The sequence below is a fragment of the Neopsephotus bourkii genome, unplaced genomic scaffold (genome assembly GCF_033783945.1).
Source record: "Neopsephotus bourkii isolate Nb327-2 ecotype Australia unplaced genomic scaffold, CSIRO-AGI_Nbou_v1 NB_1526, whole genome shotgun sequence".
Classification (NCBI taxonomy): Eukaryota; Metazoa; Chordata; class Aves; order Psittaciformes; family Psittacidae; genus Neopsephotus; species Neopsephotus bourkii.
Genome location: NW_026902002.1, coordinates 6122734 through 6143506, shown reverse-complemented (window position 1 = coordinate 6143506; position 20773 = coordinate 6122734). Strand labels below are relative to the sequence as shown.

Genomic DNA, 20773 nt, shown 5'->3' with positions numbered 1-20773 from the left:
ACAAACCACCTTCTGCAGTCAAGAATGAAAAGCAAGTCTCCCCTCAGCACAACTGCATGCCCAGTCTGTAGGGCATTTCCATGATGACACTTGCTGACAATGGTATCATCAAACTTTTCAGTGAAGGAAAAAATATCGTTATTTATCAGATGATCTTGTAGCACAAACTTTTCCTCCTCAGCTGTGGAAGAGAGATCTTTTTGTCAGTGTCTGGTATGTGCACATAGCCACGCATGCTGCCTGCACAGCACGTTGGCTCCTGGCCTCAAGACGCTAAATGTAAGCCTTCAGTTTGCTTTTCTCCCCCCGTCTCTAGAGTAAAACATAGCTAACTGGTACCTCCATGTAATTCTGTCTTCTAACTTCCTAGTCACATTTGCTTAACACTAGCTCATTTCCCAGTATCTTTGAGTATGAAGACCAGAAGCATGAAAGGCAGTAACTTGGAATCACACTATACTGGCAATAATGCACACACAGAAAATTGAATATGACCATGCAGATGTGCCTGAGAAGACCAGTTGTGATAAACAGAGCCATTCGCCTTTACATCAAGCCCACATCAAAAGTGGCCTCTAGAGCTTTTGAAGAGGCATCACTGCCGTGAAGTGGAATCAGGGCATGCCTAAAAAACAACTGTATCACAACCTCCTGAAAAGAGCCAAAGAGCAGGTTTGATTGGGCAGCACTGATGCTGGGAGTCAGTTCATAGGGCTGAGGGCATGTTGGAGACTATCACAAATCCCAGAGCAATCATACCACAACAGGCATTTTTAATCACTGCACCACGCAAGTTGTGCAGTGATTAAAAAAGTACCACGGTGCTGCTTTTGGCATTCTGTATAACCTGCACAGAACTGTAATGGGAACAAATAACACATTCTAGGGTACCAACCTAAACGTCTTATTGAAGTTGCTGTTGATTCATCTATAAGCATTTGCGAGGTGAGCAGCTACAGAGAGTGCCTTCAAGCCCAGACAGAGGGGAAGCCCGCGTCCAGGAGCCTCGGGTCTGAGCGGCGAAAGCCACCGAGGGAACCTCGAGCCGTCACCAGGCCCTGCTGTGGGAGCCCTGCTCTGGCTGCCCCGGGAGTGGCAGCGTTGGCACCAGACAGAGCCGATGAGAGGGGAGGCTGCAGCGCAGAGCTCGGGGTGCAGAAAGGGCCCGCACTGGTCTGGTGAGCGAGGGTGCGCGATGGGCAGGGCTGCGCTCGGTGCGCCCTGGTGGGGGTCCTGCTGCAGCAGGGGCTGAGCTGCGGGACGCGGTCAGTAGCTGAAACGTGCCAGGGGTGCTGACAGGGAGCTGGACTGCTTGGTCGAGGCCAAAACCGTGCATCCATTGATAGGATGTGTGGGAACGATTCAGAGCTGCGCCTCGGGAGGTTTAGAGTAGACATTAGGAAGCATTTCTTTACTCAGAGGGTGGCCAAAACCAGGAACAGGCTTCCCAGAGAGGTGACCAATGCCCTCTGCCCATCAGTGTGTCAGAGTCATTTGTACAACACCCTTAACCCATGCTTTAACTTTTGGCCAGCCCCGAAATGGTTGAGCAGTTGGACTTGATGATTATTGTAGGTTTCTTCCAACTTCCATTTTTTTCTCCCTTCTTCCTTCTTTCCCTAACAGTACATGCTGAGGAGATACTGGATGCCATTTCTTCCCAGCCCTGTACTAGCACAAGGGATTGAATGGGTATCATGTCCCATCGTAGGCGTTGGCTCTGTCACTGTGAGAAGGAGGCTGTGCCTTCTGATGGGGGTGAGAGATGTTGATTGTCTCCAGATAGTTTCACCATCTGCACAGATTTGTGAAAAACATGTGTGAACCGGGTTTTGAAACTCTTCTGTGTGCATCCAGTTTACTTGGGTTTCCACAGGATAGCAAAAGACCACATCTCTGGCATCAGTGAGGCTTCAAGCCCTCAGCCTGAAGCAGGATGTGCTCCTGAACTAAATGGTTGCAAATCTTGTTTATGTGGGCAATACCTGCTCATTTCCTTGTGATTTCCCTCCGCTCCCAACACTGCCCCTCCTCCAAATGCTTTTTTTTTGAAATGTTTGAGTTGTTGCTTTTGGAGAAACAGAGTGAAATCACACCACTCCATCAGGAGTCTGTCTAGCCCAATACTCTCTCGCCAGTGGCACCCCATACACGTGTAAAGGAGAGCATATGAGGAATGCAGGTCAACTGATGTCAGGGTCCAGAGGGTGTTCATAGGACTCAGTGCCTAGAACCGACCTCCCTTGGGACCTGTGCTGCAGATGGCCCCTCAGAACTATGCTAGAGCTTGTCCTGCAGAGTTTTATACATAGCATTTCATAGCTGTTCTGTTCTGTTCTATTAAATTCTGTTCAGCTCCATTCTCTTCTGTTCCATTCCATTCCATTCCTTGTACTGACAGTGAGGTGTATAATGATGAGACCATTATTTACCTGAAATGCCAAGGGGTTTTCAGCACCAAAAAAACTTTCAAAGACAGAAATCAGAAAGGTTACAGGTAGAAAGAGTATTTTATTTGTGAATAAAGTTATTTTACTTAGTTTAGCTTACTTGAGTTAATTTCAGTCTAGTTTAGCTTAGATTCTATTTCCTCTTCCTAAATCTGACCGAAATGATGCTCACAAGCCTTAACCCGATGCACATGCATAGCCAGCAGCAGGGGGTGAGAGATGGCCATTGTCTCCGAATGATTTGAGTATCTGAACAGGTTTGCAGAAAAGACGTGCAAACTGGTTTCTGAAACTCTGCTGTGTTCCTCCAGTTTCTTTGGGTTTCCACAGCATAGCAAAGGACCACGTCTGTGACACCAGTGAGGCTCAAAGATCAAGGCCTCAGCCTGAAGCAGGATGTGCTCCTGAACTACATGGTTGCAAATCTTGTTTACGCGGGCAATCCCTGCTCATGTCCTTGTGATTCCTCCCACTCCCAACCTCACTCCTGCCCCCAGATGCTAGTGTTTCAAAATGCCTGAGTTGTTTGTTTTGGAGAAACAGGACAAAAGGCAAGAGCATGGGGACAACAATGCTCCATCAGGAGTCCGTCTGGCCCAGTGCTCTCTCTCCAGTGGCACCCCATATGTGTTGCAAGGAGAGTAGATGAGGAGTGCACGTCTGCATGTGTCAGGGTCCAGAGGGTGTTCATAGGCCTCGATGCCTGGGACTGGCCGCTCTTTGGGACTTGCGCGGCACATATCCCTTCAGGCCTACATCAGAGCTTGTCATGCAGAACTATATGGATGACATAGCATAGCTGTTCTGTTCTATTCTATTCTGTTCCGTTCCATTCCATTCCGTTCCATTCCATTGCATTCCATTCCATTCCATTCCATTCCCTGCTTTGCTAAGCTGTATGATGATGCGAGCATTATTTACCTAAAATGCCAAGGGGTTTTAACACCAGAAACGTTTTCAAAGGCACAAAGCAGACACAAATCATACCACAATATTTGAGACCTCATCTGGAATATTGTGTCCAGTTCTGGGCCCCTCAGTTTAAAAAGGACAAACACAAACCACCCCACAAACAAAAACAAAACAAAACACAAACCACAAACAAAAAACCCAAACAACACAACAGGCTGCCCAGGGAGGTTGTGGAATCTCCTTTTGGAGACATTCAAAACCCGCCTGGACACGTTCCTGTGTAACCTTATCTAGGTGTTCCTGCTCCGGCAGGGGGATTGGACTAGATGATCTTTTGAGGTCCCTTCCAATCTCTAACATACTGTGATACTGTGAAATCAGGTTACAGGTGGAAAGAGTATTTTATTTATGAATAAAGTTATTTTACTTAGTTTAGCTTACTTAATTTCAGTCTAGTTTAGCTTAGATTCTATTTCCTCTTCCTAAATCTGACCGAGGTGATGCTCACAAGCCTTAACCCGATGCACATGCGTAGCCAGCAGCAGGATGACGCATCCTTCAGTTTACCTGGAAAAAGGCCTCCCTTGCTGCTTGAGAGAGGAAGGCTGGGGCAGGAGCGGTGCCTTGGTGGTGCGAGAGCAGTGGAAGAACCCAGGCAGAAAGGGCCAGGGAAGACCTGACTCAGGTGGTGCTCAATGCTACAGAGGACAGCAGCAAGTCCCGGGGCCACGCTGGGGCCAGCCTGGGAGTCCCAGGGCCACGCAGGGGCCACCCTGGGAGTGCCGAAGGCTGCCTCCCCCCGGATGCGGGGCACGAAGGCCAGCTGTGTGGAGCACGAGCCACTGCCTTTGGGCCACAATGACCCAAAGGAGCCCCATGAAGGGGCTGTGCTCAGCTGCTTAGGAGGCAAAAAACCCTGGGGACACTTGCTAGTCCAGCCTGGGGGAAAAAAGCCTTCCTCCCCCCAGCTGCAGGACACGAAGGGCCAACCTCGTGGTGCATGAGCACCAGGCGATAACCCAGAGCACCAGGACCAGAGGAGCCCTGGCAAGTGGTCATGCTCAGTGCTCAGAGGAAGGCAGAAAACCCCCGGGGCCAGTGCCAGTCTGCCGTGGGGGAAAATTCCTTCCTGACCCCAGCACTGGCGGCTACTCCCTGAGCACGTCAGCAAGACCTGCTCCTGGTCCACGGGCTGGTTATGCCTCCAAGGGGATACTGGCACTGCCTTTTCTGCCTCTTCCTGAAGCCATCCCAGGGGCTTCCAAGAATAGCGAAATGCCACTGGTCTAATCAACCCTGGGGTCAAGAACCCTTTCTGTGCTTGGCCAGTGGGATCTCCAAAGCACTGGGGGGGCCCCCCCCCCACTGCGCTATCTGTGGATCCTATTTCTTACGGATACTGCCATTATTTCCCCAGAAGATGAGGACAGTAAGCTCCCCGAAGACTGATGATGAGCTGTGAGTGTGGTTCCTCCAGGAGCTGGAATTGCAGCAGAGAGCCTCCAGCAGCTTCTGGCAGTCTTCCCCACTCTGCCCCTCCAAGTAGTTCCACTGGTACCTCAAGGAATTCTTCTCGGGTGCCTTCAGTCTACCAGGTCTCTCCTGGTGGCAAAGCTGGGCAATCTGGCAGTGGGACACAGGATGCTGCTGCCTTATACTGCCCCAGAGCATTTTGATGCTGTGTTGGCAGGTGATGGTACTGTGACATGGGGGTGACAGGGCCTCCACAGCCCTGCCCGCTGCAGCCCTGCTGCTGCCCCTTCACCCAGCATGCCTTTGGGGTGCTGGCCCTGAGGCAGTGCCTGTACCCAGAAAGCTGTGGGGGATTTCCTTGCCCATGTTGGCCACACACTGGGCAGCACTGCAGGGTGTCCCTATAAAATAATCTGTATGTTCAGACTGTGTCAATAAAGGCATTTACACCACATGCAGTCATTTTACCGTGGTGACCCCACGTGAAAGAAAGGGGTTTTGGTTTCCTCTGCATGAACTCTGCAGAAACATGGAGGGCATACAGGATTTCCTCACCATTCCTTATCAATACACCAAGTGGCATTTGCTACAGTGCTGCTTATGGTGAGGTCTTCTCCTGGGAGAGAAGAAGAATTTAAGAAATCTCTTCTGCATTTGTTACACAGGGTGTTTAGATATTTGCTTGTTTATTAACATTCATGTGTCTAGCCTGGGGATTCACCTCACACAGAGAATGAAGACCTCATGCCCACTGTAGGAGAGGATCAGGTGTGAGATCATCTTAAGAACCTGAATGTGCACAAGTCCATGGGACCTGATGAAATCCATCCACAGGTCCTGAAGGAGCTGGCAAATGAAGTTGCTAAGCCACTGTCCTCCATATTTGAAAAATCATGGCAGTCAGGTGAAGTTCCCAATGACTGGAAAAAGGGAAATACAACCCCCATTTTCAAGAAGGGGAAAATGGATGACCCAGGGAATTACAGACCAGCCAGTCTCACCTCTGTGCCTGGCAAAATCTTGGAGCAGATTCTCCTGGAAGGCATGCTAAGGCACATGAAAAACAACAAGATGCTTGGTGACAGCCAGCATGGCTTCACTAAGGGGATATCCTGCCTGACCAATTTGGTGGCCTTCTACGATGGTGCTATGGAACTGAGGGATAGGGGCAAAGTATTTGATGTCATCTTCCTGGACTTGTGCAAAGCATTTGACATTGTCTCGCATTACATCCTGGTCTCTAAATTGGAGAGACATCAATTTGATGAATGGACCACGCAGTGGATAAAGAACTGGCTGGATGGCCGCATGCAAAGAGTTGTGGTCAATGGCTTAATGTCCAGTTGGACACCTGTAACAAAGGCCTTGGGGGTGTTAGCTGATGAGAAACTTAACATGAGCTGGCAGCATGCACTCAGAGCCCAGAAAGCCAACCTTATCCTGGGCTGCATCAAAAGGAGCATGACCAGCAGGTCGAAGGAGGTGATCCTGCCCCTCTGCTCTCCTGAGACCTCACTTGGAGTATTGTGTGCAGTTCTGGTGTCCTCAGCATAAAAAGGACATGGAACTGTTGAAACAAGTCCAGAGAAGGGCCATGAGGATGATGAAAGGGCTCGAGCACCTCCCATATGAAGATAGGCTGAGAAAGTTGGGGCTGTTCAGCCTGGAGAAGAGAAGGCTGCATGGAGACCTCAGAGCAGCCTTCCAGTGTCTAAAGGGGGCCTACAATGATGTTGGAGAGGAGCTCTTCATTAGGAACTGTAGTGGCAGGACAAGGGGCAACAGGTTTAAACTTAAACAGGGGCAGTTCAGGTTAGATATATGGAAGAAATTCTTTACTCTGAGGGAGGTGAGGTACTGGCACAGGTTGCCCAAAGAAGTTGTGAATGCTTCATCCCTGGCAGTGTTCAAGGCCAGGTTGGACAGAGCCTTGGGTGACATGGTTTAGCGTGTGGTGTTCCTGCCCATCGCAGGGGGGTTTGAACTAGATTATCATAAGGTCCTTTCCAACCCAAACCATTCTATGAATCTAAAAAGAGTATCATGGAGGTTTCCCTTTTGAAAACCGATGCAGTCTAGAAAGCACAAAAGAAGTGCTCCCCAAAGGACCTGTCTTTTGCAGGCATTGTGAAAAATTTAAAAAAGAAAAAATAAAAACCCCACACCCTAGTTTTTCCACTGCATCACATATTTCTCAAGCTTAAGCTCCAAATGGGAGATGAAATTCTAAAATAGAAAAAGTACTAAAAGTTTGGGAACCATGACTTAAAACAAATCTTTATTTAAACAGCTCAGTCCAGAATTATCTTCTTACAAAGCAAGAACAAAAGTCTACACATACTCCCCTCTCCTCACTCATCTGTGGAAGTCAGCCTCAAGTCTTTCCCTTTTCTGAGCAGCCAGGCTTAATTCCTGGCAGTCAGCATAAACTTCACCCTCTGCTGACACAAGAAGCACGTGCTATGGTGCAGGTCCTAAGATTTAGCAGATGAGGCCAATGATGAGGGTGCTCAGGCAGACATATACCTAACAGAAAATATACACCTCCTGGCAGACAGCTGTACTACTTGGTTTCAAAATACTGACTGCTCTGCACGGAAATATCTGGGTCTGTCTCTCTTCTTCCTAAACAAAACAGAACATCAGGATCTGTCCGGATCTTTTTCTTCACTGCCAAACTGAATATCAGAGAGCCAGTTTGTGAGTGATGCAAGGGCCAAATTTTTCAGTGAACTGACTCCTATAAATGCAGACTAAATTTCTTAGAGATGGAAGACTGTTATAAGCAATCTGCAGCTGCTGAGCAGTTAGTTTTCACAACAGTTCTACCTTGTAGCCTGACAACCATTAAATGCTTCTTAAACAAAACAGCACATTACTTGTCCATAGCCCTTCAGTCATCAGCAAAACTAGGACCACAAAACATGCAGGCTGCCAGGTATGGGCTGCCCATCTGTCCCACTGTCAGACTGCCTTCTCATCTTTCAAGATGAAACACACTAGAGATACAGAAAATGTAGTCTTTTATTTTTGAAAACTCGTAATACTTGATTGCTTTTTTCTTTTTTTTAATAAAAAAGTATCTTAGCTGCAGTCTCTTTTGCTGTCACCATTACGCTTTAAAAAACTCCTCAATACGCCGCTTTCTAGGGGGACTCACTGAACACATTTCTCCTGTGTCTTGCAAGGCACTGCAAGAGTCAGACTTGCAGCAAGCATCATCTGCCTCCAAAAGCAAAGCTTCATCAATGTCATCCTGGCTCTCAGAGAAGGTCCTCTGGAAAAGGTCATAGATGGTCTTCTGCTTTGGATCTGCCTGAGAAAGAAGAACAGACAGAATCTGCATACACATTGTAATATAAAAACAAAGTGAGCAACAACCAGAGGGCACTCCCCCAAGACAGTGCACATGTGTGTACATATCATACAATACATATATTATACATACACACACACATAAATCTCAGACACATATATATGCTATGGAGGCTATCATGTCTCCTTGAATGCAGTATGCTGGTTTGGGAACTCTCTGTGGAGAGTCCAAGTTGAGGCATGGATTCTGGAGGAACTGGAGAATCTGGTCTGTGGCATTAAAGGCAGAACAGGTGTAAGGTCAGCCTGCCAGTGACCTGCCTATCTAGATGTACACAAGCCAAAGCCCATTCAGTCTCTCCTAGGGACCATCAATATTCTTTCAGGTCAATTACCTTAGGACAGTAATTAGTGGATTCAGCTGTTCTGGAGAAATTGGTTTCTGAAAGACCAGCTTCCCCCAGCACTTTAATTTTCTCTTCAATCATTGGCCTAGGAAAGATAAACAGGTATTACTGAAAGGAAGAAAGTATCATGCAAGGACATCATGTCATTCACTGTGGGTAGATGAAAAAGATAACAGGGGTATAAAGACGGCTTTTCCACCAAAGCTTGTTAGTTCCTTAACCTATCCTGCTATTGTTTATGATGTCTTGGGGTATCAAGTCTATCCTATCTAAATAAGTGTCAATCCTATCTAAATAAGTATCAATCCAATTTAAATAAATAACAAGAAGAGGCTATACATACTTGGAGAACACATATGTCTGATAGGGAGACCAGCTGATTGAGGCAACACCAATGGTATAAAGTCAGAACAAGAATATGCACCTAACCAATAGCCTGCATATTCAGTCTCCAAGGTAGGCAATAATAAATTCCCCATCAACACATTCATCAGCACTTCCAGAGTATCTCCCAGTGTACTGCAGGAGAAAGAATCAGTCACTGCCCTAAAAAGTCCCAACCACACCTGTGGACTGCACACTTTGAAAGCAGCAAAGACTACAGCACACAATTAATGCATTTACCAAACAGTCTCATCATCTTGCTCTTTTTCTTGCCTTTAAAAAGGACACCACTGTCCTTTGAAGAGCCACATTTCCTTCCCATTTAGCGTTACTGACTGCACAGACAGCATTTCACAAATAAAGGCAGAATTACTGTCATTAACTTTCCATGAAACACGGGTGATGCATCAGTTTCCAGATCCCTGCATTGTAGGGTTACAATTATTTGCCATTGTGATATTCTGGGAACTGCACAAGTTCACTGAGTTAATTCATTCCTTTAAATAAGGTAATAAAGATGTGATTTTGGACTTCAAATGAACCAGCTGGTGGACAATTTCTTTTCATCATTTGCAAGTCAGTTCCCTTGCAGCATTAAGGATTTCTAAGATCCTCCCGTCCCCCAGGATGCCAGATTCCCAAGCCTTAAGGACCAGTGTCTACTGATAGTTCTCAATGCAGCCAAAAAGGCTCAAGACCATAACTTCCCAGAGGCAGGTCAGCAGCAGTTTTCTAGTCCATCCGAATGGCTCACTGAAAAGCAAAAGAAAAGCTATAGCGCAGTCCTCCTTCACAGTTCCCTTTCCAAGCACTCAGCAGCCAGATTGCACCTCAGACCTGACCTACAATACACAACCATCTCCCGTACATTGACTTTGCTTGAAAGTACTTGGCACTTGGTACTCCAGCACAAATGTTCCAAGTTGTATCTACGACAACTCCTTCTTCTTATACAGAGGTTGTGAAGGTTTTTAGATGCATCAGCTCTCCCAGAATTTCTCTCAAAAGCTCCTTCTTTGTCAGGTAACTACTTCTATTCCTCCTGCTTGTCGTACCCACTTAGCTGTGTCTACTGCATTCACCAGCTCACAGCAGCCCTGACTGGCAGTTTTGCTCCTCCCCTTACAGGCTGTGGAAATCAGAACTAACATTAACATTTGATGGATGGACCACTCAGTGGATAAAGAACTGGCTGGATGGCTGCATGCAGAGTTGTGGTCAATGGCTCAATATCCAACTGGAGACCAAGACTCCAACTGGAGTAATAAGTGGTGCCCTTCAGGGGTCAGTGTTGGGACCAATCTTGTTCAACATGTCACTGACATGGACAGTGGGATTGAGTGTGCTCTAGCAAGTTTGCCAATGGCACCAAGCTGTGCGGTTCAGTTGATACACTGGAGGGAAGGAATGCCATCCAGAAGGACCAAAGGGACCTTGATGCGGTTGAGAGGTGGCCAATGCCAACTGCATGAAGTTCAATCAAGCCAAGTGCAAGGTCCTACACCTCGGCTGGGGCAATCCCAGGCACAGCTACAGGTTGGGCAGAGAAAAGATTCAGAACAGCCCTATGGAGAAGGACTTGCAGGTGTTGGTTGATGAGAAAATGAACATGAGCCAGCTTCAGTGTGCACTCGCAGCCCAGAAAGCCAACCATATCCTGGGCTGCATCAAAAGAAGCATGACCAGCAGGTCAAAGGAGGTGATCCTGCCCCCTGCTCTGCTCTTATGAGACCCCACTTGGAGTACTGTGTACAGTTCTAGTCCTCAACACAAGAAGGATATGGAGCTGCTGGAGAAGGGCCATAAGGATGATAAAGAGGCTCGAGCACCTCCCGTATGAAGACAGGCTGAGAGAGTTGGGGCTGTTCAGCCTGGAGAAGAGAAGGCTGCATGGAGACCTCAGCAGCCTTCCAGTATCTGAAGGGGGCCTACAAGGATGCTGGGGAGGGACTCTTCATTAGGGACAGTAGTGGTAGGACAAGGGGTTAATGGGTTTAAATTTAAATAGGGGCAGTTTAGGTTAGATATAAGGAAGAAGTTCTTTACTGTGAGGATGATGAGGCAGTGGCACAGGTTGACCAAAAAGTGGTAAATGCTCCATCCCTGGCAGTGTTCAAGGCCAGGTTGGACAGAGCCTTGGGTGACATGGTTTAGTGTGTGGCGTTCCTGCCCATCACAGGGGGGTTGGAACTTGATGATCTTAAGGTCCTTTCCAACCCTAACTATTCTATGATTCTGTTATTAAGCACCTTACATCATCATGTGACAAACAGTGAAAACAGGTGACAGGAGAACCAAAGTGTCTTTCTCACTTCCTACCATAAGTAATCATCTGCTGTGCCTTTAGCCACGAGGTAGTGAACGTTAACAGAGCTGGTCTGTCCAATTCGATGTGCCCGATCTTCTGCTTGGATCAAAACCTTTATGTAAAGACATGACAAAGAAAATAAAGTGTGAACTCAAACATCTAAGAAATAGTGTAAGCACCAGAGAACAGGGAGATCTCATTTCTCATGCTTAGCAACTATTTCTCATCTGGATCCTCTTAATACCCACATCCTCAAACACAGATTAAACCAAGTAATCTGGTGCACCAGATTCCCTAAAGGCACTGAGCATTTTTCAGTACCATTAATGATGGACCCTTTCAGGTCCTGGCTGGGCGAGCAACTGAGAGCTCTGTCAAATTAAGAAACAGGAGCATGTTTCCCTTTCACACCATATTCTGCAGGCAGCAAGCTGTGTAAATAGCCTCACTGGTTCAAGCCCTGGCATCTGGGGGTGAACAGAAAAGTAGCCATCAGAGAAAGAAGGAAAAAAACCCTAGAGAAACTTCCCTGCCTATTGCATCTTTTCCTTAGCACCAATGTTTCTGCTGTCCAGGGAGCATCCAACTCCTGTCGCCTCCAGGATACGTACCCCTGGATTCCAGAAGAGCTCTGCAAACACCACCAGGTCTGCAGCAGACAATGTCAGGCCCATGTTTGCAGCAGTGAGGGACAGGACAGCCACCACCTGCTTCTCTGACAACTGGAACTTCTGGCACAGAGACTGTCGCTCAGCTGAAGGTGTGGAGCCATCAATGCGAATGTATTCAACATGCTGTGAAAAGGCATAAGAGACTTTTTAGAGGCCCTGTGTCCCCTTTCCTGTATCCTCCTTCCATATTTTAGTGGATTCTGTTTTCCTTCCCCACAGCAGAACCAGGATAGTAAAAAGGCACCAGTTGTCTTTTTGAAACCTTTCCTTATCTTCAAGGCAAAGGCACTGTAGCTCAGCCCCTCTGTTCACGATGCATAACTTGCTCTTATGTTCACTACTCTCCCACCAGTTCTGAGCAACAGGAAGGACAGTAACAAGCTGGCAACTCAAGTACAGTGGAAATGCAACTGGCTTAATACAAAGCTGAACACAGCTGATATTACAGGTGCTACAATCTCTCCAACCTTCTTAAGTCTTCTCCTGTTTGCAATAGGAAGAGATGGAATCCTACACATCTTAGTTGCTCTGTGGTAGCTCAGGAGAGGCATGATAAACTTGGGTAACACAGAGCCGTAACTCTTTGGTGTCCATCCTCCTTGCTCTACTGGAGGATGCAGCCACAGAGGCAGCACTGCCACAGTGGTTTATGGTTTGGAATATTAACTTAAACCACCCTTTACACTGCCCCAGCATGACCCAGAACTCTTCAGAGGCATTCCATGAAGTCTCACATGAACAATTAACAAAACACTTTTGAAGTCAGAGAGATGACTGGTAGGTCTAACAAGTCTCCCTACAGTAATCCAGTTCAAAAATGTAACAGCACCACAGAGATAAAGGGAGGCAGCCATAGCCGTTACATTCTCTCTCTCTGAGGAAAGCCTGGAGGACAAAGCAGAGATGGCCACACAGGGTAACACTCCAAGAATTCACAAGCTCCAGGGCAGACAGTGAGAATAAAGAACATTAAATACAACAAAAGCTATTCAGCTAATGCAAAGTGCATCCTGTGAGGCATTCACCCTGACAGCTCAGCTCCCTCAGTGAAGGGCACATTCAGAAACACAGCAAATAGAAATGATTTCTGCCACTAACTTTCATAAACTATCTGACCGGACATAACTCTGGGGAGCTCTTAAACAGCTTTGAAGCTGGAGTAGTGATAAAGTTAAGATGACTCGGTCTATTACTTACTTTCTTCTCCAGCTCTGCAACTATTGCATCCAGCACTATCCTGTGATGAGCAAACACCAGGAATTTATTATTGCCACTTTCCAGTAAGTCCAGGACGTATTCTCTACATGAAAAAGGAAAAAACAAAACAAAACCAAACCAGAACTCTAAATTATGTGCTGAGAGAATACAGGCTTTGCTCACAACTATACAGTTCATCTATACAGAGAAACTAGGAAATAGGCTAGCATAAAAAAGTTGCAGTAAAATGCAAGTAGCAAGTCAGGTCTCCTATAGATTAAAAAAAGACACTACAGGATAATCCACTCATTTTTCTTCACTGCAGCTGGACAGCTGCCTACATTTATCTATGGATATCACTGAGAATCAATTTATTATATCCCACTTGAAACATGACATCCAGACCAATCAACTGCAAGTCATCTATATGTATTTGATGACCTCATTCACCCTCCTGTATTTCTAACTTTTCACAATCACAGTATGTTAAGATAATCTGTGTACAATTATCGTTCCTGTGTTCACTTAGGACTGTTTCTGTTTTAGAAGAAAAGGGCTCTAAATGCACAGATCAGAGTATCCTAAAAATAGCTTTTCTCACAAGGGTTCACAGTGACAACTTACTATGGCTTAGCAATCTAAATACAAAAGCTATTTCTATGAATTACCCATATGCACATAGACTAATGACCAATAAAAGGTAACAACACCCCTTTTAAACATTTAAACAGTGTTTTGCCTGGACTAACAGAAAAGCCACAAAACCTATTCCTATGTAGTAACCTATGCTACAGTTACATCAGCTGAAGCCTGAAAATCACTGATAAGCCTATAGAGATGATACAACTTTCATTTTTTCTTTGGAATAGCAAAGTTGTTGCAAAGATCAGGAATTCCAAGTTCTTTGCTAAATACATCACAGCTTATGTCAGCAGCAACTGGCAGAAAAAATCCAGCAGCATTGCCAGCCCTGTATTAAGGTGTATCACTGCCTTGAACATAGCTCCCAGGGTTCATGATGTTCAGATTCCAATTACATGACAATGTCATTTAACAAGAAAAGCTGGGAGAGAAGCAGGATTGCTGGCTTTTAAAACAAGTATCAAAGTGAACATTCAGTGTAGCAAGCAGATGTCAACACATCACAACTATTTTATACCTCATTCTCCATATTCCATTTAACAAATGTCTAGTTGTTTTAACGGAAGCAATGGAAATCACTGTCTACAAGGGTAAAACATGGGAGGTGTTAAGGATCATAGGACACTACAATTAGCTAGATGGTACTGTACTTCAGCAGCTTCTAATAAGCAGTATTTTAAATGCTATTAAACCTCAAAAAAAAAAAAAAAAGAAAGAAAAAAGGACTAGTTCCTAACAGAGAGTCAAGTAAACAGCACTTCATGGTTTTATATTCAGTTCACACTTGCAACTGAAATAAAAGGAAGTCTTCTAACTGTTCACTAACATAAAAGGAAGAAACTCTTCTACAGAAATGAGCACTGGGACTCTGAAGTGCAGTTCTGTGCTGAACAGGCAAATTCTGCAGCAAGGTCTGAGACTGTGAAATCACCCAGTGCACATCAGCTGGTCCTTATATTCAGAGATCTGCAAAAAAGTAAAGAAACTCCTTGCAGACCCAGCAGAAAGACTAAGGATGAAAGGGCACAGAAAGTCATAGAAGGAAACTATTCCTAGGGAAAACAGAGTTAAAAGCACAGTTATGATAAAAAACTTTTGCTGCTGAGGTCCCATGTGAACCCTGTGGAAGAGCAAAGAACTTCAGTAAGATCTGTAACATCCCGACAGCATGATACAGCTGAAGCTCAGTCCACCTCATAAGCTTTCCGGCTCAGGGTTCCTGCTGAAGCAGGACTGCAGCATTTGTTTTGTCAAATTCTGCTTCTCAAATTGATACTTCTAATTTCATTACTCCCCCTGCTCCTCAAATCGAAATCGCAAACATCAAGCAGTTTTAGATGGTTCAAATGACAGTTTAGATCTGTATCTGGAATGAAATCAGAAGACTTATTCCACCTAGGAACTCTTGAGAGAAGAGAATGTTTAGTGCATTGTAATTAAAATCAATTTTTTTCTGCACTAGCTTAAGGCTAGGCTTCGTGTCCCTGCACTGTTATCTCTAAGGCACCATTTTCCTGTTCTCAGAGAAAAAACACATTTTACTAGGCAAGAATGAAGCAATGACATGCAGCTTACACGACTGAATGGATTTTAGCTTCTGCTGTGCTGCTATAGAAGATGAGAAGTGCTTCCTTCTCCTGTTGTTTCTGTAGAGAGAAAGATAAATAAATGTGAGCTTCAGAAATGCCTTTTCTCCTTCTTGCTTACAGATCTGGGATGTCTGCTGCTGCCAATAAACTCTTTGCTAGGAGGAAAAATCAGCCTAAAAAAGCACAACAAAAGGGGACTGGATGGGGGAGTCTACTCGCTACTGTGTATGGCAGATACTCACACACTCCTACTTCTGACACCTCCTTCCCTACCTCCTACTCAACTCCTCCAAGTTGGATGACAAGCGTATCGAACATCTAGTTTTAGTTGAGAAAGCATTTCCAAACTAAAATGGCAAGGAAAAACTCCTAAGTTCTTACAGAACTGTACTGGCAACCTAGGAGCCTACAACATTTGCCATCCATACAAGGAAAACAGAGTGGGGGGTAGAAAGACAAAAATATACTTCATGTTTTTGGCTACTGCTGTGCTCAGAACACAGCTTGAACAGGGCTGTGTTTGTAGGGTGAACGGGATTACAAGGCACGACAGAAAAGTCCAAAGGCAGGAGGTACAAAAGACCAGGAGAAAGGACTAATGAGAGGGGAAAAAAAAGAAAGAGGAAATGGTATTTCATACGAAAAGGGACAAAGTATACCACTTAGAAAAAAAGCTGAGCTGTTTTGATTGTGTTATACATTAATCTAAAACTGTGCCTTCAACAGCCTTCTGCTGTGCCTTCACATGAGATGCGGCTCTGACCTTCCTTGCAAGTCAGGGTACCTTTTTTCCACTAATGATTTAAATAAGGTACCTGAAACACCAATGGCTCATCATGAAAATAGCTTCCAGCTTACACTTTTGTATCCTTTGGTCATCATCTTTGCTTCAGCTGCCAAGACAGCTTTGGTCTCTGCACTAATCTTTTCGGGAGCCACCACAACCATTTTGCGTTGCTTCGCTGGAAGCTGGGAAAGCACATCTGATTTCAGACGTCGGATCATGATGGACTCTTCCAGCAAAATTTTCAGTTCAGTTAAGTTGGATGATCCAGAGTAGTCCCAACCCCACGGCATCTGGTAGACAACAAAGCAGTTATTAGTGTCAAACTTAAAAGAGACTGGTCTGCAGGTGATCTAAGAGTCGAATAAACTTCCATGAAAGCTGCACAAGGCAGGTTGGTAGGGGAGATTTGACAAAAATGGCAATAAGGTTGAACTGTACTAACTAATCCACCCAACATGAGAAGGTAATTCATAAACTTCCCTTTTTTAATCTACAGATGCTTGGGAGGTGAAGGAAAGAGGACAATGCAGAAAGGTAGGGATCCCTCCCACAACACTGTGCCCTCGTATTCATCCTCACACAACAAAGTGTTTCTGCTCTCCACTTACAGCTTTGGACAGGCTGACAGAACTCTGCAGTTCTGTGCACATTCATCTCACCTTTAAGCAGACACACGCACACAAAACTTTCTCTAACAGCATGAGGACAAAAATCCTTAACGCAAATGCCTTCACACAGATGTAACACTTGTCTAACATGCCTGGTAAATGCTAGGTCAAAACTGCCTGTTTTCCACTGGGACCTGTCTCTTGATTTGCTTCCTGACAAACTGTTTCTGCCATTACCACATTTGGCTTAGACTCAAGCAAACCATAAACTGTGGCCCAAAACATCCCTCCAAGTATTGTCTCTTCAAAGTATCAACACTTCAAAGCTCCTCTGAAACCCTTCATTTACTCCTCCCTGAAGCACACGCCACTGAACCTGCCCTATCCTCCAAGAACCTGTGTGCCAACAATATATATCTGTTCTATTAATCTCAGCTCATCACTTCTCCTGCTAGTAACCCCAGAGCCTATCATTTGTTCTTGCCTGGAAAAGAACAACTAAGCTGACAAATATTGGCATCAAAATTGGTACATTCCCAAAAGAAATATCTGTAACCAACTTTTTTTTTGGAGAGGAGATCAATACAGTTTTTATGCTGAAGGATAGAGAGACACCTTCATGATGGTGAAGGTACAGTAATAATGTAAACTAAGATGTCTTAGTTTACATTATTACTGTAGCTATGTCTCATACACTCATTCATACACATGTCTCATACACTCACTCAGGGGAGAGGCCAGATCTTCCTCACAGCCCTAATTACAAGTCTTACTGGCAGTGTCACCAAAAGAAAGAAGCCAAAAAATGAAACCTCTGGTCTTGGAGTAACAACCCAAAGAAACCTGATACACTCTCCTAAAATGCATACAATGGAGATGTGCGAAGCCTCAGCACCAACCCCTCTGATCTGCTGCTCCACTCTTGAGTCCCATTAATGGCCAAAACAGATTTAGCCTTAAAAATCTATGTATCTCTTATTTGCCTTCCCCAAGCAAAACCTGCTGCAACACAGAAAAGGGAGTAAAATAGGAAAACACTCCAAAGTATTCACTGCACCCTCCATCCTCCTGTAGAATGCATGAGACAAAAATAAAATCATACTAGCCATGAGCTTAATCATTTTACTGACTGCATTAAGAGATGGTGTTTTGATGGAACATGGATGAGAATATGCTATGAGAGAGAAAGAGGAGGAATCAAACAGCTTATAGGCAATTAAGACCTCCTTGTTATCTGGAAGTGAACATTCCTACTTCAGGTTGAGGCATAACAGGACAACCTACAATTCCATTCCAAACAAAGGAGTTGATGAGGCTTTCTACAGGCAACTGAAAGCAGCCTCATGACTATATGCCTTGGTCCTCATGGGGGATTTTAACTACCCCGATATTTGCTGGAAGACTTACACAGCCAATCATTTACAGTCTAGGAGGTTCCTCCAGTGCATTGATGATAACTTCTTAATGCAAATGGTGGACAAACCAACTAGCAGAGGAGCGCTGCTGGATCTACTACTCACCAATAAGGAAGGTCTGGTTGAAGTGGTGATGGTCAATGGCAGCCTTGGCTGCAGTGACCATGAGATGGCAGAGTTTAGGATCCTGTGTGGGAGGAATAGAATACCTAGTAAGGCCACAATTCTGGATTTCCAAAGGGCCAACTTTGGGCTCTTCAACCAATTGCTAAGGGAAGTCTCATGGGAAAGGGTACTAGGTGGTAAAGGGCTCAAGATAGTTGGTCAGCATTTAAGGACCACTTCTTCTAAGCTCAGGATCAGAGTGTCCCAACAGATTGGAAGTTTAGTAGGGGAGCCAGGAGACAAGCATGGTTAAACAAGGAACTGCTGGGCAAACTCATGTGGCAAAAGAGAATGTATGGATTACGGAAGGAGGGGCTGGCAACTTGGGAGGAATATAGGACAGTCGTTAGACGATGTAGGAAGGCAATTAGGACAGCTAAGGCCTCTTTGGAACTTAATCTTGCAAGTTGGGTTAAGGACAATAGAAAAGGCTTCTTCAAATACATAGCGGATAAAACTAACACAAGAGGCAATATAGGCCCACTGCTGAACGAGGTGGGTGCCCTGGAGACAGAGGATATAAAGAAGGCAGAGGTGCTGAATGCCTTCTTTGCCTCTGTCTTTACTCGTGCAGACTCTCCCCAGGGGACCCAGATTCCTATAGACCCAGAAGGAGTCAGGATAAAGGAGGAGTTTGCTTTGGTAGATGAGGATTGGGTCAAGGATCAGTTAAGCAATCTGGACATCTATAAATTGATGGGTCCGGATGGAATACACCCACAGGTGCTGAGGGAGCTGGAGGAGGTCATTGCTGGGCCACTCTCCATCATCTTTGCTAAGTTGTGGGAAACAGGAGAGGTGCCTGAGGATTGGAGAATGGCAAGTGTCATGCCAGTCTATAAGAAGGGTAAGAAGGAGGACCCGGGTGATTACAGACCGGTCAGCCTTACCCCCATCCCTGGAAAGGTGATGGAACAACTTATTCTTGACACCGCCTCTAGACATATCAAGGATGAGGGGTCATTAAGAGCAGCCAACATGGTTTTACCAAGGGGAAGTCATGTCTGACCAACCTTACAGCCTTCTATGAGGAAGTAACTAGATGGATGGATGATGGTAGAGCGGTAGATGTGTTTTTTCTTGATTTCAGTAAGGCATTTGATACTGTTTCCCACAGCATCCTCATAGATAAGCTAAGGAAGTGTGGGCTTGATGATCAGATAGTGAGGTGGATCAAGAACTCGTTGAAAGGAAGAAGGCAGAGAGTTGTGGTCAATGGGCCAGAATCTAGCTAGAGGTCTGTGACTAGTGGAGTCCCTCATGGGTCGGTGCTGGGACAAGTGCTGTTTCATATTTTTATCAACGACCTGGATGAGGGAACTGAGTGTACCTTCAGCAAGTTTGCTGATGATACTAAACTGGGAGGAGTGGCTGACACACCAGAAGGCTGTGCTGCCATTCAGCGAGACTGGGATAGGCTGGAGAGTTGGGCGGGGAGAAACTTGATGAAATTCAACAAGGGCAAGTGTAGAGTCTTGCATCTGGGGAAGAACAACCCCATGTACCAGTACAGGCTGGGGACTGACCTGCTGGACAGTAGTGAAGAGGAAAGGGACCTGGGGGTCCTGGTGGATAGGAGGATGACCATGAGCCAGCAATGTGTCCTTGTGGCCAAGAAGGCCAATGGCATCCTAGGGTGTATTAGAAAGGGTGTGGTTAGTAGGTCAAGAGAGGTTCTCCTCCCCCTCTATTCTGCCTTGGTGAGGCCGCATCTGGAATACTGTGTCCAGTTCTGGGCCCCTCAGTTCAAGGAGGATAGGGAATTGCTTGAAAGAGTCCAGCGCAGAGCCACAAAGATGATTAAGGGAGTGGAACATCTCCCTTATGAGGAGAGGCTGAGGGAGCTGGGTCTCTTTAGATTGGAGAAGAGGAGACTGAGGGGTGACCTTATCAATATTTACAAGTATATAAAGGGTGAGTGTCAGGATGATGGAGCTAGGTTTTTTCAGTGATGTCCAGTGATAGGACAAGGGGCAATGGGTGTAAACTGGAGCATAGGAGGTTCCATGTGAACATCAGGAAAAACTTCTTTACTGTGAGTGACAGAGCACTGGAACAGGTTGCCCAGGGGGGTTGTGGAGTCTCCTACGTTGGAGATATTCAAGGCCCGTCTGGACAAGTTCTTGTGTGATGTACTCTAGGTTACCCTGCTCTTGCAGGGGGGTTGGACTAGATGATCTTTTGAGGTCCCTTCCAACCCATGGGATTCTGTGATATTGTACTGATGTGAAACATTAACTGACTTCAGATTCTAGCATGGCCATCATTAAAACTCATTTGACTTAATCCATTCCTACATAATTATGGTACCATCTGATTATCTATAGTCAGCTCATTAAATCAGGAAACAAGTCAAGCCCTAGACAATTTGGATCCTGTAGAGTTAAAACTTTGGCTCTGACAACAGCACAGTGGTATACAGCTAGAGGTAATAAGCCCACCTGGATCCA

General features: G+C 45.5%; 1 protein-coding gene across 1 annotated transcript in view; it reads right to left on the bottom strand.

Moving 5' to 3' along the window:
- Positions 1 to 7098: 7098 nt before the first annotated feature.
- SMARCAL1 (SWI/SNF related, matrix associated, actin dependent regulator of chromatin, subfamily a like 1) overlaps positions 7099 to 20773 on the bottom strand; it is a 62391-nt gene continuing 48716 nt past the window's right edge. Inside the window, exons 12-18 of the mRNA XM_061369959.1 lie at positions 16207 to 16425; positions 15335 to 15405; positions 13118 to 13220; positions 11861 to 12043; positions 11261 to 11361; positions 8546 to 8642; positions 7099 to 8151 (exon numbers count right to left, since the gene is read on the bottom strand). Of these exons, the coding sequence (XP_061225943.1) occupies positions 7948 to 8151; positions 8546 to 8642; positions 11261 to 11361; positions 11861 to 12043; positions 13118 to 13220; positions 15335 to 15405; positions 16207 to 16425 (978 nt within the window). The 3' untranslated portion in view covers positions 7099 to 7947. The remainder of the gene's footprint in view (positions 8152 to 8545; positions 8643 to 11260; positions 11362 to 11860; positions 12044 to 13117; positions 13221 to 15334; positions 15406 to 16206; positions 16426 to 20773) is intronic.